Here is a 17,651-nt window from a genome sequence, read left to right as displayed (position 1 = left end):
GTGGCTATGTGTACCGTTGGTCTCTAAGCTATCAAACAACAACACTATTCAACATCTGACTTAGAGGTTGCAGGACAAGTTTTTTTTTTTTACAAAGCAACGGTTTCACCCTGGGATGGTAAGAGACAGCAAAGTGGAGCAACTCCTTTTGAACCGCTTCTGCTGAGGCAGTCTCTCTTCTTCTCTTGTTTTTTTTTTTTTACAAAGCAACAGTTTCACCCTGGGATGGTAAGAGACAGCAAAGTGGAGCAACTCCTTTTGAACCGCTTCTGCTGAGGCAGTCTCTCTTCTTCTCTTGTTTTTTTTTACAAAGCAACGGTTTCACCCTGGGATGGTAAGAGACAGCAAAGTGGAGCAACTCCTTTTGAACCGCTTCTGCTGAGGCAGTCTCTCTTCTTCTCTTGTTTTTTTTTTACAAAGCAACGGTTTCACCCTGGGATGGTAAGAGACAGCAAAGTGGAGCAACTCCTTTTGAACCGCTTCTGCTGAGGCAGTCTCTCTTCTTCTCTTGTTTTTTTTCTCCCCCGACACAAATAATTCATTTGTTGTGAAAGCAGATGAATGTATAGTGACTCTTGCTTTTATGGGGTGAGGTGTCCTGCCCACTATCTCTGCGGGGCGCAAGGAATGAAGCTCCTAATAAAACAATCATGAAGGTTCCAACAGAATATATCCTGCTGTTATGGTAGTATGCTTTCCTCTGGTTCGCCCTCGAAAGCAGGTGATGCAATGCATCTTCTTGCCTTGGAAAGTGAGACGTGAACTACAGTTGTGTGTAAGGAATAGATCTCAGGTTCTCGCGGTCTTGTTTCTATGTTTGTTAAGATAGCCGACATCAAGTGGATAGGCATCAAAGTTATAGCTAGCTTCTGTGAAGACCCACATCCATTCTTTTGAATGAAAGTGCCAGTGCTGGAAGTTGCCCTAAAGACATAAGAGCTGAGCTCCTCTTGAAAATGGCACTCAATTGGGCCCCATTGGGGATAGCTACAGCTTAATATAGTTTAAATTCTGCCCGGCAAATTTTTCACAACTAATTATTTATTCATCTTCCATGTGGACAGACTATCATTTGGAGCTTTTAAACTGTGTGACACTGCTTGAGTCTTTGTTCTGTTATTGTTCTGATATTTACCAGCAGAAATGATTGATAAAAAAAGCAGGGTGAATAAATTGAGAAAAAACACGAGATTATGAGAGGCCACTTTCATGGCAGAACAATGATCCCGGTGAAGTACTAGACTGTAATTGAGAATCCAGTAATACATTATACTGAGCCGTCTCCATTCAGTATAAACTGTAGTACACTATAGATATGAGATGCGGAAAACGCGGACCGAATCACGGAATCCAGACATTTTGAGCAAAAAATACATTCTTTTTTAAAAACTTAGTAGAACATTAATTAATAGTGCTTATTAGAAAAGTAGTTATTAATTGCGGTAGTTTATCATCATTCATGAAAATAATGCATCGGGGATATGTATTTCCTGCAACTTTCTGAAGAAGTAACAGCACGATGGGAATGTGCCTGTTTATGTTGTAGCCAGTTAGCTTTCCCAAAAACCGTCCCAGTTAAATGTTGCCTGCAAAGTAGACCTACCTGGCAAAATGATATCATGATGATTTTTACCAACTCTGCCATCACATGTGCAATTGGCTACAGAAACACTGCTAGCCAAACACAACAGTCTCTGCATACTTTAATTAAAGTGGAAACTCTTTAGACTTTCCAAAAAAGTGGACTCCTGATGTGATTTAAGCATTGTTGTGGACTTAGAACATCCGAATTAGTTTAGCGAGACAATTACATGTGGCAAAAAAATGAATTGGGCTAAATGTAAAACAGATTTTATACGGCCCTTGCCGGGAATTTAATAAAGTTTAGAAATTGTTGTTCACCAAAGCATAAAACGTTCCCTTTCAGCTCGTTCTAATGTAAAACAAAAAACGTGACTTGCCCTTGATCTAGTTATTGTGAAGGTTTGAAATCTTGAGCGAAGCACGTCACTTCTCCTAGTGATCACAGTCTGTGAGTCTGACAGGCAGAAGGAGGTGGTGAACTTGTCAACGTTCTCAGCAAAGTTTCCTTTTCAGGAACAGGGTGTAGAATACTTAAACATGCCTATTGGGTCTGTTTCTATGAGCCCATGCAGTTATTTCGAGCAAATCTATTTAAAAAATGAACCAAAGTTATATGTTTGTTCACCTCTGATAAATGATCATTATAATATTACAGACTTCATTTATTTGATTGTAGGAAAGCCATTTAAAACACACAGTTTATTTATACATTTCTTTATTTACAGTATAGTCTATTTACATAGTTTGTTGATACTCAAGTTGAGGAGTATACTATTACCTAAAATGTTTGATGACCAAAGTAATTGTCAATGTACAATTCTGCCATGTATTGTTGTAGTGTTATACTATGTTTGGGTATAGTGCAGGTGTTCTAAATTGTTGATCTCCAAAGGGATACAGACAGACACATTGAAGATGTTTCTTGGCTGTCAGGCACTTGAACTTCTGACAGCATCTTTTCTGCTGCTCTGCTAGGCCTTCAGAGAAGCTGGTTGTTTATGTGTTTTAAACTTTGTTTTGTCTTCGATCCTTTTCTCTCCAAAAATAAATAGACCTCGTTTTGACAGCCACCTTCTAAACTGACACTCCCTCAGCGTGCTTTGGCGCAACTTCAAAATGTGTGTATTTTCAGAATTTGATCGTTTCGTTTTTAATGACTTGATCCATTTATATTGTAAATATTGAATTGATGTTGTTTTGGGTGAAATCTGATACTCTGTTTTGAAAGGTAATTATAATAACGGCGCCGGAAGGCAGCCTAAACAGATAACTTTGTACATTTTGTACATGTATATGATTTGGCATCAACTGGCATCACCATCCTCAACCATCATCTAACTCAATTTAGGAGCTTGAGATCGCTGGTCTACTGAAGGAGTCTTGCTCTTATCCGCCAACAATGGGGCGGCAGGTAGCCTAGCGGTTAGAGTGTTGGACTAGTAACCAAAAGGTTGCAAGATCAAATCCCTGAGCTGACAAGGTAAAAATCTGTTGTTCTGCCCCTGAACAAGGCAGTTAACCCACTGTTCCTAGGCTGTCATTGAAAATAAGAATTTGTTCTTAACTGACTTGCCTAGTTAAATCAAATGAAAATGCTGTCCTTTGTTGTGTTATACAGTGCATTTGGAAAGTATTCAGATTTGAAGAGGATGTGAGTCGTGACCATTGTAAGGACTAACCCTTACACACTACTCGATGTAAGGGCCTTGTGTTAATGAAAACGTGTTTACTAAGGGGTGACTTAACCAACACAGGCTCATCAAATAAAACTCAATGGCTTGTGAATGTACATTATCTTTCCCCCTGGAGGATTGGCACCTGCAGGAGAGAGGTTTGTCAGAGTAATGTAGCATAGCGTAGTGGTATTAAACTGCAGGATATGCAGTTTTTATTAAATCAACATTAAAGGCCATGCTGTCATTGTTTGTCTTTGAACCTGGACTTGTGCTGTATGTTAGTGGGTCTGTCCTGAGCTCGCCTGACTTGCCCACGTCCTAAATAAATAACTATTATATGCAAATCCTTTCATTCATTTCCATTTGTTTGTATCCGTGCAATCTGGGGTTTGGAAAAGCAGGAAAAGCTAAATTGACGAACAATTAAGGAGGAATTCTTGATTGAATCCTAACTTGCTAAGATTATTCATGCAAACATCTGAACTTTGTAAGTTGTTCATCATGGGATATTTTCTAAGAACACATGTGCAACACAACAAGCATATTCTATTCACTGTGGTTTATTATACCAAAGTTTACTGAGGGAAAAACACATTCATTTGATGAAAAGTGCATATATACAGTGCATTCGGAAAATATTCAGACTCCTGGACTTTTCCCACTTTTTGTTACGTTACCTTATTCTAAAATGGATGAAATACACGTGTTTCTACACACAATACCCCATAATGACAAAGCGAAAACAGTTTTTTAGAATTGTTGTTTGCAAATATATTACAATTTTCAAAAACAGAAATACCTTATTTACATAAGCATTCAGACCCTTTGCTATGAGACTCGAAATTGAGCTCAGGTGCATCCTGCTTCCATTGTTCATCCTTGTGATGTTTCTACAACTTGATTGGAGTCCACCTGTGGTAAATTCAATTGATTGGACATGATTTGGAAAGGCACACAGCTGTCTGTATAAGTTCCCACAGTTGACAGTGTGTGTCAGAGCAAAAACCAAGCCATGAGGTTGAAGGAATTGTCCTAGAGCTCTGAGACAGGATTGTGTCGAGGCACAGCTCTGGGGAAGGGTATCAAAACATTTCGGCAGCATTGAAGGTCCCCAAGAACACAATGGCCTCCATCATTCTTAAAAAGGAAGAAGTTTGGAACCACCAAGACTCTTCTTAGAGTTGGCAGCCCTGCCAAACTGCCAATCTGGAGGAAACCTGGCACCATCCCTACGGTGAAGCATGGTGGTTGCAGCGTCATGCTGTGGGGATGTTTTTCAGCGGCAGGGACTGAGAGACCTGTCAGGAGGGAAAGATGAAAACCTGCTCCAGAGTGCTCAGGACCTCAGACTGGGGCGAAGGTTCAGACAACACAGGAGTGGCTTCAGGACAAGTCTCTGAGTGTCCTTAGGTGGCCCAGCCAGCGCCTGGACTTGAACCCAATCGAACATCTCTGGAGAGACCTGAAAATAGCAGTAAATTGACGCTCCCCATCCAACCGGACAGAGCTTGTGAGGATCTGCAGAGAAGAATGGGAGAAACTCCCCAAATATAGGTGTGCCAAGCTTGTAGTGTCATACTGATATCGAGGCTGTAATTGCTGCCAAAGGTGCTTCAACAAAGTACTGAGTAAAGGGTCTGAATACTTATGTCAATGTTATATTTCAGTTTCTTATTTTTAATAAATTATTAAACATTTCTACAAACCTGTTTTTGATTTGTCATTATTGGTTGTTGTGTGTAGATTGACATGTGAAAAAAAAACAATTTAATCAATTTTCGAAGAAGGCTGTAACGTAACAAAATGTGGAAAAAGTCAAGGGGTCTGAATACTTTCCGGAGGCGCTGTAGGCGTTAGAATATCAAAGCCTTCATCAAAACCCCACACTCACATTTATCTCACATCTGAATGTGTTACCTGAGGGTAAAAAGTAACACTTAAAATGTATGAAAAGGTGCATTTTTCTGTGAAGAAACCATATTAGACTACAGTTGGTTTTTGAGTGAATTCAGACCAGGTTTAATGTTGGCCTTTTGTGTCCCACAGAATGACTTGTTTGTTTGCCGTGTTGCAAAATTATTCAGGGGTGGTTTCAACGGATCGTTTCTCTCTCCTCAACAGTAAACAGGCAGCACACCTTGCCAGGAGTCTCTCTAATATGTTATGTGTCATGTTCAGTGGTGAGCAGCAAAGAAGGTGTCCAACTCTGACTGTCACAATACCAAGAAGTTCCACTGCTGATTTTAGCTGTCCTTTTTTGTCAACTTTATGATGTTTGAATTTGAGTCGATTTCTTGAAAATGTATGAGGTGTTAGCTTAAATCTAATTTTTGATTTATGACACTTAGCTGAAGACTTCATTCAGTGATATCTACCTAACTGGTGGCAACCTAACAGGAGTTCACATTAGAATCTATTTGACATTTTAGTCATTTAGCAGATGTTCTTATCCGGAGCAATAAGGGTTTCATGCCGTTCTCAAGGGTACAACAATAGAATTTTCACCTGGTCGTCTCTGGGATTCAAACCAGCAACCTTTCGGTTACTTGCCCACTGCTCTTAAGTGCTAGGCTACCTGCCACCCCATATTTCTTGCACGCTTACTATTCACTGCCTGTGTGTTTTGGGTTGGTGATACAAATGTGTTAGGCTGAAATTAAGGCCATTGACATTCCGTGATGTTAACAGAATGTGGCTGATTTGTTTTTAATAATTGTTAGAATATCAAAGCCACTCACATTTAAAAATACAATTCTGGGAAGAAACAATGTGATATTTTTTGCAGTGACAGTTTTTAGTGCCTGTAATTGTATTTAGACATTTACCCTGTTTAAAACAAGTTGTTTCGTTTTAGGAGAATTTGATCGGAATTACTCATGTCCATACTCAGCCATAATGCAATTTACAGTAAGCCTAGCCCATATCTTAGTGCGAATGCTACACTATGCATCACAGGAGGCTGGTGGCACCTTAATTGAGGAGGGCGGGCTCATGGTAATGGCTGGAGTGGAACCGTATCAAATATATCAAACATGGTTTCCAGGTTTTTGATGCCATTCCATTTGCTCCGTTCCGGCCATTGTTATGAGCCGTCCTCCCCCCGTCCCTCCCTCCTGCGGTATGCACAGTGCACTCTGAAAGTATTCAGAACCCTTTACTTTTTCCACATCAATCCACACACAATACCCCATAATGACAAAAACAAAAAATGTTTTTTAGAAATTTTTCAAATAAAAAACGGAAATATTACATTTACATAAGTATTCAGACACTTTACTCAGTACTTTGCTGAAGCACCTTTGGCAGCGATTACAGCCTCGAGTCTTCTTGGGTATGACCCTACAAGCTTTGCACACCTGTATTTAGGGAGTTTCTCCCATTCTTTTCTGCAGATCCTCTCAAGCTCTGTCTGGTTGAATGGGGAGCGTTGCCGCACAGATATTTTCAGGTCTCTCCAGAGATGTTCGATCGGGTTCAAGTCCGGACTCTGGCTGGGCCACTCAAGGACATTCAGAGACTTGTCCCGAAGCCACTCCTGCGTTGTCTTGGCTGTGTGCTTAGGATCGTTGTCCTGGCTGTGTGCTTAGAATCGTTGTCCTGTTGGAAGGTAAAACCTTTGCCCAAGTCTGAGATCCTGAGCGCTCTGGAGCAGGTTTTCATCAAGGAACTCTCTGTACTTTGCTCTGTTCATATTTGCCTCGATCCTGACGAGTCTCCCAGTCCCTGCTGCTGAAAAACATCCCCACAGCATGATACTGCCACCACCATGCTTCACCGGTAGGGATGGTATTGGCCAGGTGATGAGCGGTGCCAGATTTCCTCCAGGCGTGATGCTTGGTATTTAGGCCAAAGAGTTCAATCTTGGTTTGAAGAGTCTTTAGGTGCCTTTTGGCAAACTCCAAGCGGGCTATCATGTGTGTTTTACTGAGGAGTGGCTTCCGTTTGGATACTCTACCAGAAAGGCCTAATTAGTGGAGTGCTGCAGAGAAGGTTCTCTCATCTCCACAGAGGAACTCTAGAGCTCTGTCAGAGTGACCATTGGGTTCTTGGTCACCTCCCTAACCAAGGCCCTTCTCCCCCGATTGCTCATTTTGGCTGGGCGGCCAGCTCTAGGAAGAGTCTTGGTGGTTCCAAACTTCTTCCATTTAAGAATGATGGAGGCCACTGTGTTTTTGGAGACCTTCAATGCTGCATATTGTGCCTCGACACAATCCTGTCTCAGAGCTCTACTGTTAACTGTGGGACCTTATATAGACAGCTGTGTGCCTTTTAAAATCACATCCAATCAATTGAATTTACCACAGGTGGACTCCAATCAAAGTTGTAGAAACATCTCAAGGATGATCAATAGAAACAGGATGCATCTGAGCTCAATTTCGAGTCTCATAGCAAAGGGTCCGAATACTTACCTAAATAAGGTATTTCTGTTTTTTTATTTTTGATGCATTCGCACATTTTTTGAAAAACCTGTTTTCGATTTGTCATTACGGTGTATTGTGTGTAGTTTGCTGAGGATTCTTTTGGAATAAGGCTGTAACGTAACAAAATGTGGAAAAAGTCAAGGGGTCTGAATACTTTCCAAAGGCACTGTACATATTTCAACATGGAAGCCATACAATTACTTAGAACAATGTGGTCTGCAAACAGGTTCACGTTAACATATTTAGCAAAGATGGGATAGGCCTACATTTGGTTATTTTGATTCTATAAGCTGTCTAACAAACTATAATGGACTAACATTGGAATCGGAGTTGACTCAATACATAAAAGACCGTAAACATACACCTTGAAGCAACCGCATATTTAGCCGTGGAGCAAGTCCTGATTGGCCAGTGAGGTTCCAAGCTTCGACACACCGACAACTTGTTTATTCATCAAGACCCAGCCCAGCACTGCCCAGCACTTAGTTTGACCATTGTGTTACGTTTGTTAAATTCGAGCCCTCATTGTATATCATGTCTGCTTTAATACGTCTGGTTTTGGGGTGGGGCTCTGTCAGAGCATGGGGGGGTTGTGGTGGGTTTGATTTGGTAGGGGATCTGTGTGTGTTCTGCCCTCTACCTGTTCTGTCTGTTATCTGTAGAATCATAAGAAATGGCACATTTCTATAATGGATGAATAGTAGTGAGGTATTGTTGCTCTGTGATATATTTGTATAGCTGCAGACTATCCGGTTAGATACGATTTACAGTCGATTCTTTTTTTGTATTGCAATAAGCCAATAATGGTTCGCCGAGACATTGCTTTCTGCTCCCTTTTCAAAACCTATTCATAAGTATTGCGTTAGTGAATATAATAGATGTTGAGTAGCCCTGTGGGATATAATAAATTAAACCTTTCTGTGTGATTTAATTACAAACTGATTCTAGACTGCTTTAAAAATATATGAAAAATACTTTGTACTGATATATATGTAAAGAATTGGGAAAAATAGTTTGTACTGATATATATGTAAAAAAAAAAAAAGAAAAATACTTTGTACTGATATATATGTAAAAAAAAACCTGTGAAAATAAAGAAAAACCCTTCAATGAGTAGGTGTGTCCAAACTTTTGACTAGTACTGTATTTATATATTTTTCACATTTTCTAAATTATATATGAGCCTCTTGCTGGGATCATAAATATGGATCCACAGGGAATGGACCCAAAGGGAATGGACCCACAGGGAATGGATCCACAGGGAATGGATCCACAGGGAATGGACCCACAGGGAATGGATCCACAGGGAATGGACCCACAGGGAATGGACCCACAGGGAATGGACCCACAGGGAAAGTCAATAGAGGGAAATCTTGGGTGTTAACCATGAAGCACCAACTCTAAAGAAAACATTCACGGTATATGTTTGACAAGACTGGAGCAATGGTGGGGTGAACATGTGGGGATGGTAAAAGTATACCACCAACACAATAGTCTCGTTAAAGACAGTCTAGCATAGACCAAATACACCTGTGTGTCTTTTGTCATGGGAAAGACAGCTTAAACTTTACTGGCTCTCATAAGCCTACAATGTCTTCATGTTGATGACCAAATCAAGAATATTACTTTGAACCGTTGATATATTTATTTTTAATCCTCGTTTTAGGTACAAAAGCTGAGTTGGCGAGATGTCCGCCGAATCACATGCAGTGCATTGGCTCCAAAATGTGCATCCACTTCAATAAACTTTGCGATGGAGCGAGAGATTGTGAGGACGGATATGATGAAGGAGTACACTGTCGAGGTGAGTGTGTCGTTGAACGAAATGATGTTGAATATGACAATAAACGACAATTCACCAATCTGACTTCATTACCATGTGAATGAATGCAGCAGGCCCTGTACATTTCCGGGAGGATCCAGCCTTACATCACCTCTCAGTAGGACTATAATGAACATGTGTCTATTTTGCGGCGTCATGCAGTTATTAAGACACTAGATACAAATAGCTACAGTAATCCTGGCGACCAATGCTCTAGCGTTCATTTATTGTGCCATGTAGGGATGTCAAGGTGGAACCCCAGCACATACTATGTCTAGTGTAAGTTATATTTACCAATAGACCTACCAATTACTCTGTAAGACGAGAAATGCATTTACTCAATTCAACTAATAGGATTAATTAGTCACAACAGAATTAACACTCAAACAATTCTAGTGTGCATGGAATACATGATACGCTACAAAGTAGATGACTATCAGCTACGTACGACTTAACGTGCTTACATATATCTTCCATTCGAAAGAATCTCTAAGAGAAAATACTACGTGTGTGATACACAGAGGAGCTTACTAACAAGTTCTCAAAGTATGAACGAATTCACTGCCTTTTAAAACATTCAAGCAGAAACTCACGGCCAGCCTGAATGAACATTTCTTTGCACTTTGCTAGTTAAAACAATAGGCAGGAAATCACACCAAGATTCTAATCTAATCGACCACATTAAAATGATAAGAGCACACCCGTGTCGCTCCTCTTTCAACTATCCGCCTTCAGCATAACACAGTGTCCCTGTAACAATACATCCAGAGCACTTACCGTACAATAGAATATATCAAAATGCATAGCTCTTTATGAACTCTTGAAACAATCCAAACATGACAATTTATTCTGAACAAAATTATACATGTAACATGTAAAGTGTCGGTCCCATGTTTCATAAACTGAAATAAAATATCCCAGAAATGTTCCATATAGAAAAAAAAGCTTATTTCTCTCAAATGTTGTGCACAAATTTGTTTTCACCTCTGTTAGTGAGCATTTCTCCTTTTCCAAAATAATCCATCCACAATTAAGAAGGAAAGAAATTCCACAAATCAACTTTTAACAAGGCACACCTGTTCATTGAAATGCATTCCAGGTGACAACCTCATGAAGCTGGCTGAGAGAATGCCAAGAGTGTGCATCATTGTCATAAAGGCAGGTGTGGCACATCAAGAAGCTGCTTAAAAGCATGATCATTACACAGGTGCAGCTTGTGCTGGAGACAATACAAGGCACTCTAAAAATGTGCAGTTTTGTCACACAACACAATGCCACAGATGTGTCAAGTTTTGAGGGAGCTTGCAATTGGCATGCTGACTTCAGGAACAACCACCAGAGCTGTTGCCAGAGAATGTAATATTAATTTATCTACCAAAAGCCGCCTCCAACATTGTATTATAGAATTTGGCAGTTCGTTCAACTGGCCTCACAACCTGAGACCATGTGTAACCATGCCAGCCCGTCGTCTTCATCTGCGGGATCGTCTGAGACTGGACAGCTGATGAAACTGTGGGTTTGCACAACCAAAGAATTTCTGCAAAAACTGTCAGAAACCGTCTCAGGGAAGCTCATCTGCGTGCTCGTCGTCCTCACTAGGGTCTTGACCTGACCTCAGTGGGTAAATGCTCACCTTCAATGGCCACTGGCACACTGGAGAAGTGTGCAATCCTGGTTTCAACGGCACTGGGCAGATGGCAGACAGTGTGTTTGGCATTGTGTGATGTCAACGTTGTGAACAGAGTGCCCCATGGTGGCGGTGGGGTTATGATATGGGAAGGCATAAGCTACGGACAATGAACACAAATGCATTTCATCGATGGCAATTTGAATGCAGAGAGATTCTGTGACGAGATCCTGAGGCCCATTGTCGTGTCATTCACCCGCCGCCATCACCTCATGTTTTAGCATGATAATTCACAGCGCGAAATCGCAAGGATCTCTACACAATTCCTGGAAACCTGAAAATGGCCCAGTTCTTCCATGGCCTGCATACTCACTAGACATGTCATCTATTGAGCATGTTTGGGATGCTTTGGATCGACGTGTACGACAGCGTATTCCAGTTCCCGCCAATATCCACCAACTTCACACAGCCATTGAAGAGGATTGGGACAACATTCCACAGGTCACAATCAACAGCTTGATCATAGCTGATCATCATTGCTACCATTCCATGCAAACATTCCATTGACTCCATTCATCCTCTCAGCAGCCTCCTGTGGAGCCATCATGCTGGGTCTCAGCGCCTGCAAGTCACTAGTCACGAGTATCACCTTCTCAAATGTTTACACTACAATTTCCCCCCTGTGGATACTCTGCATTGTAGAAAACAATCAGAGGAACCAGAGAAAGATGTGGAGAGAGGTGATTAGACCTTAAAAAATAACAGCACTTGAGTCCATGTAATAGTTACCACTCAAATGCTTGCCAGGACAATGTGGAGACTCAAGAAGATGGTCGCCGTCTGCTTGGCCTACATGAACTTCTTGTCCATGGTCATGAGAGACTCGGTGCTCTCCTCGTAGAAGGTATCCTCCCACCAGGGTGTGACGTCAGTCTCCAGGAGTACCAGCTGTCCCATCGTGGAGTCCTCCATCTAAAGTGTGTGACTTAGCTGGACAGGTCAGGCCCCATCATCGTAGGCCGTTTCACAGTTGATGACACATCACTGTTTGTGAAAAACTTGGAAAGCATTCCAAATAGCAATACAATGAAAGTACACACATTAACATGATATCCTACTCTGCAATGTATGACAAATACAGATGACGAAATAAAGGTCTCATGGCAACAGTAATAAGTTGTGAATAAAGTATCACTATCATTAATATGAAAACTAGCCAAGAAAGTTATCCCATCAACTACCTGATCCAAACAGAGGATGAATTAGTTGCCTAATAGTAAACTGGCAATTTTGAGGGGGTCCTGGGTGGCACTGCGGTCAAAAGCACAGCACCACAGTGCTGATGCGCCAATACAGCCTGAGGTTCAGTCCTCATAGGACGGCGCACAATTGGCCCAGCGCTGTCCGGTGTAGGAGAGGGTTTGGCCAGTGGGGATTCCCTTGGCTCACCGTGCTCTGGCTTCTTCTTGTGACAAGGCCGGTTGCCTGCAAGCTGACTCCGGTCGTCAGTCAAACAGTGTTTCCTCTGACACATTGGTGCAACTGATATCTGGATTAAGCGAGCAGAGTGATAAGAAGGTCATGTTTCGCAGGATGCGTATGCCAACCTTCGCCTCTTCCCGAGCTCATTGAGGAGTTGCAGAAAGGACCCAAGGGACCTAATTTTGGGTGGAAACAGGGTTAAACAATACGCTTGTGGCCATACCACCCTGAACACACCTGTTCAGGATCAAGCCTGGTTAGCACTGTGACAGGAGACCCCCTGGGAATACCAGGTGCAGTAACAAACAAACAAACATTTAAATAATAAATAAAAAAGTTAACTGGTGATTTAATTAGGTGATGATTGGGGAAAATAATTATGACCATTTGGTATGCTGGCATAGTTACATTCTCCAAATCAGTCTGGAAGTTACTTCTATTCTGAGGACATTGAAAATTGGTGCGCTTGGTGAGAATTTGGTAACTAATAATTTCTTGATTCTTTATTTTGTATATATATATATATATATATATATATATATATACAGTTGAAGTCAGAAGTTTGCATACAGTTTGCATAAACTCCGTTTTTCACAGTTCCTGACATTTAATCGTAGTAAAAATTGCCTGTCTTAGGTCAGTTAGGATCTCCATTTTATTTTAAGAATGTGAAATGTCAGAATAATAGTTGAGAGAATGATTTATTTTAGCTTGTATTTCTCTCATTACATTCCCAGTGGGTCTGTCACGGCTTCTATAAGTAGTGGGTGGAGAAGTCAGGCGCAGAGAGCAGGGTACTATGAGTAGTGGGTGGAGAAGTCAGGCGCAGAGAGCAGGGTACTATGAGTAGTGGGTGGAGAAGTCAGGCGCAGAGAGCAGGGTACTATGAGTAGTGGGTGGAGAAGTCAGGCGCAGAGAGCAGGGTAGTTCACAAGATGTGGATTTTTATTTTCCAAGTGGGTGGAAACCCAGAGAGCAGGGTACTATGAGTAGTGGGTGGAGAAGTCAGGCGCACACAGGGTACTATGGGAGTGGGTGGAAAGACCCAGTCCAAATAACAGGTAGTTCACAAGATGTGGATTTTATTTTCCAAAAAATAAACACCACAAAATAATCACAAATAACACCATAAACTGACCGGAAAAATAAACACCACAAAATAATCACACACCATAAACAGAAAAACAAGCCCGCACAAAAGCCGGCGGGCCTACTGGGTTTAAATAGCCCACAATCAAAACCTAAACACGAAGCAGGTGCAACAAATCAGACACAACTAAATGAAACAGAAAAGGGGATCAGTGGCAGCTAGTAGGCCGGCGACGACGACCGCCGAGCGCCGCCCGAACAGGAAGAGGCACCATCTCCCGCGGGATTCGTGACAGGGTCAGAAGTTTACATACACTCAATTAGTATTTGGTAGCATTGCCTTGAATTTGTTTAACTTGGGTCAAACGTTTCAGGTAGCCTTCCACAAGCTTCCCACAATATGTGAATTTTATGTGAATTATGTGAATTTTGGCCCATACCTCCAGACAGAGCTGGTGTAACTGAGTCAGGTTTTCTATAGGATTTTCAACAGGATTGAGGTCAGTGCTTTGTGATGGCCACTCCAATACCTTCACTTTGTTGTCATTGAGCCATTTTGCCACAACTTTGGAAGTATGCTTGGGGTCATTGTCCATTTGGAAGACCCATTTGCGACCAAGCTTTAACTTCCTGACTGATATCTTGAGATGTTGCTTCAATATATCCACATAATTTTCATCCCTCATGATGCCATCTATTTTGTGAAGTGCACCAGTCCCTCCTGCAGCAAAGCACCCCCACAAAATGAAGCTGCCACCCCTGTGCTCCACGATTGGGATGGTATTCTTCAGCTTGCAAGCCTCACCCTTTTTCCTGCAAACATAACGATGGTCACTATGGCCAAACAGTTCTATGTTTGTTTCATCAGACCAGAGGACATTTCTCCAGAAAGTCCCCATGTGCTGTTGCAAACCGTAGTCTGTCTTTTTTATGGCAGTTTTGGAACAGTGGATTCTTACTTGCTGAGCAGCCTTCCAGGTTATATAAACCTGATTCCTAATCAGATTTAAATCAGATTGATTTGCCCTCACATGTTTTTCTGACTGTTATTTGGCATATCTTGTTGCTTTCTAGTTCTGTTGACAGTTTGAAAAGTACACGTGGCAGCTATCTGGCTAGGTTATTGTATACAAACACATTAGTGAATGTGCTAGAAAGTTAAACAGCTACCTAGCTAGCTAGTTGACTGCTGTGGCTAGCCAAAAAGGACTTGTTTTGAAAGTTGGATCATTTTATCCTTTGAGGCTTGAAATGTGTTCTTACACTATGATGTTGAACATTCAAAGTAACTTGGAAATGTCCATGGCAGCCATTGTTGTCACCTTAACTTACTACATAACTTCTGAGTGATAGGAAGCGCAAGCTCCACCACCAACCAGCCTACACCAGTGTTCACACACCCGTATTTTCTAAGGCAACTAGTGTAGACAAGTCAGCAAATAACTGCTGTCTGAACACACACAAATCCGATTTGGTTAATTGTAACTTGCTGTTTGGACAGTCAGTATTCCAATACTGATTTGAGAAACAAAACGGATTTGAGCATTAAGGCCTGCAGTGTGAACAAGGCTTTAGAGTCCTCAGTCAACCTTAGTCTAAAAGACTGCTCTTCAAACCTGAACGGCATCTTTGATCGTTTGAATGATTCATCATGTGCTATGACACTGCAATCACATTACCATATTCATGATACTGAGGATTATTTTTAGCTAGGACTAGGCGACTTCTTTCAAGGAAACATCTTTATTGTGACTTTGTTAAAGCAGAACGGTGCAGTAATTGCAGGAAACTATGATACGTGTTTCATAAACAGCTATGGCTATTGTACAAAGCCTACAAAGGATACAACATTTTTTACAACTTAACCTCGAAGGTTGCCATATGTCTTACTTGTTCGGTGAAACACTTAAAACACCGCAGCAACAACAACAAAACCGGTGCAGGTGTTGCAGGAAAAGAGATGTATAGAAACCCTCACTGTGAACTCTTTCATCTCCCAGTGGAAATAATCAACTACAGTATTCTGCTCTGCCCACTTTTCCCCGTTTCTCCTCTGATGAATACAAAAGCAGTTGAATAAATACTGCATTCGCAGAATAGAGTTAAGAATAGGAATGTACAAAGACAGAATAAACTGGCATTTTATTTTGAAAAAAAGACATAGAATACACTTCCAACTTAAAAGAGTAAGTGAGGCTACAGAGAGAGCACTTAATGGATCCTGCTGTGTAGAGTAAGTGAGGCGGAGGAAAATATCTCCATCTATTTTGTTAAGGCACGACAAGTAGAGAAGTTGCTTTACTGCTTTATGCTGTACCGTTAGAGCAGAAGACGTGATAGCAAATACATCCAGATTGACCAATTATCTGTGAATAATGGTCCAATAGCCAAATTGTAACTTCTGTAAAGGGATGAGGATGCATTGTGTTTAAGTTACTCCTTAAGTCTATGGGCCCTAAACAGTCGCTAAAAAGAGCATACTGTACAAACACTGTGTTTGGATACAAAAGTGCATTAGCTCCACTCAGCTCCTCATCTTGGGTCGTTTCTGTTGGCATGAGTGGCTTATTTATGGTCTGAGGATGACAATAGCAGATGGGACATTAGCAACTAATCATAAGAGATCAGTGAGTGAGTTAAGAGGTTTTACTCAAGAGTACAGCCATGCACTCCCAATGAGAGGCAAAGCGGGAGAGATGCAATGCACGTTTCCAAGGAAACATGAGACATTAAAATGCACTGAGAATATCTCATCACCCTAATGTTACTTTAAATACTTGTAATGTATTTTTTATTTTATTTATTTTAATGTATTTAAATTTTACAAAATGTACAGTCGTGGCCAAACGTTTTGAGAATGACACAAATATACATTTCCACAAAGTCTGCTCCTCCAGTGTCTTTAGATATTTTTGTCCGATGTTACTATGGAATACTGAAGTATCATTACAAGCATTTCATAAGTGTCATTTGCTTTTATTGACAATTACATGAAGTTGATGCAAAGAGTCAATATTTGCAGTGTTGACCCTTCTTTTTCAAGACCTCTGCAATCCGCCCTGGCATGCTGTCAATTAACTCCTGACCGATGGCAGCCCATTCATGCATATTCAATGCTTGGAGTTTGTCACGTTCTGACCTTAGTTCCTTTGTTTTGTCTTTGTTTGCGGATGGTCAGGACGTGAGTTGGGTGGGCAGTCTATGTGTGTTTTTCTATGTTGGGGTTTTGAGTTCGGCCTAGTATGGTTCTCAATCAGAGGCAGCTGTCAATCATTGTCCCTGATTGAGAATTATACTTAGGTAGCCTGGGTTTCACTTTTGGTTTGTGGGTGTTTTCTTTCCGTGTGAGTGTTTTGGCCACACTGGTACTGTTTCGGTTTTCGTTTTGTTCACATCGTTTATTGTTTTGTATTTGAGTGTTAAGTTCGTTTTGAATAAATCATCATGAACACTTAGCCCACTGCGCTTTGGTCCGATCCTTCTTCCACCTCTGAATGCCGTTACAGAGTTTGTCAGAATTTGTGGGATTTTGTTTGTCCACCTGCCTCTTGAGGATTGACCACACGTTCTCAATGGGATTAAGGTCTGGGGAGTTTCCTGACCATGGACCCAAAATATCAATGTTTTGTTCCTCGAGCCACTTAGTTATCACTTTTACCTTATGGCAAGGTGCTCCATCATGCTGGACAAGGCATTGTTCGTCACCAAACTGTTGCTGGATGGTTGGGAGAAGTTGCTCTCGGAGTATATGTTGGTACCATTCTTTATTCATGACTGTGTTCTTAGGCAAAATTGTGAGTGAGCCCACTCCCTTGACTGAGAAGCAAACCCACACATGAATGGTCTCGGGATGCTTTACTGTTGGCATGACACAGGACTGATGATAGCGCTCACCTTGTCTTCTCCGGACAAGCTTTTTTTCCGGATGCCCCAAACAATCGGAAAGGGTA

The 17,651-nt window shown here is 41.3% G+C and overlaps 1 protein-coding gene across 1 annotated transcript in view; it reads left to right on the top strand.

The window, feature by feature from the left end:
- The window catches only part of LOC115129860 (low-density lipoprotein receptor-related protein 1B-like), a 206,029-nt gene that overhangs the window by 26,918 nt on the left and 161,460 nt on the right, over positions 1-17,651 (top strand). Inside the window, 1 exon segment of the mRNA XM_065025737.1 lies at positions 9,348-9,485. Coding sequence (XP_064881809.1) covers positions 9,348-9,485 — 138 coding nt within the window.

This window comes from Oncorhynchus nerka, linkage group LG2, assembly GCF_034236695.1.
Source record: "Oncorhynchus nerka isolate Pitt River linkage group LG2, Oner_Uvic_2.0, whole genome shotgun sequence".
Lineage (NCBI taxonomy): Eukaryota > Metazoa > Chordata > Actinopteri > Salmoniformes > Salmonidae > Oncorhynchus > Oncorhynchus nerka.
Note: the sequence above shows the minus strand (reverse complement) of the source record. Positions and strands in the feature narration are given on the sequence as shown.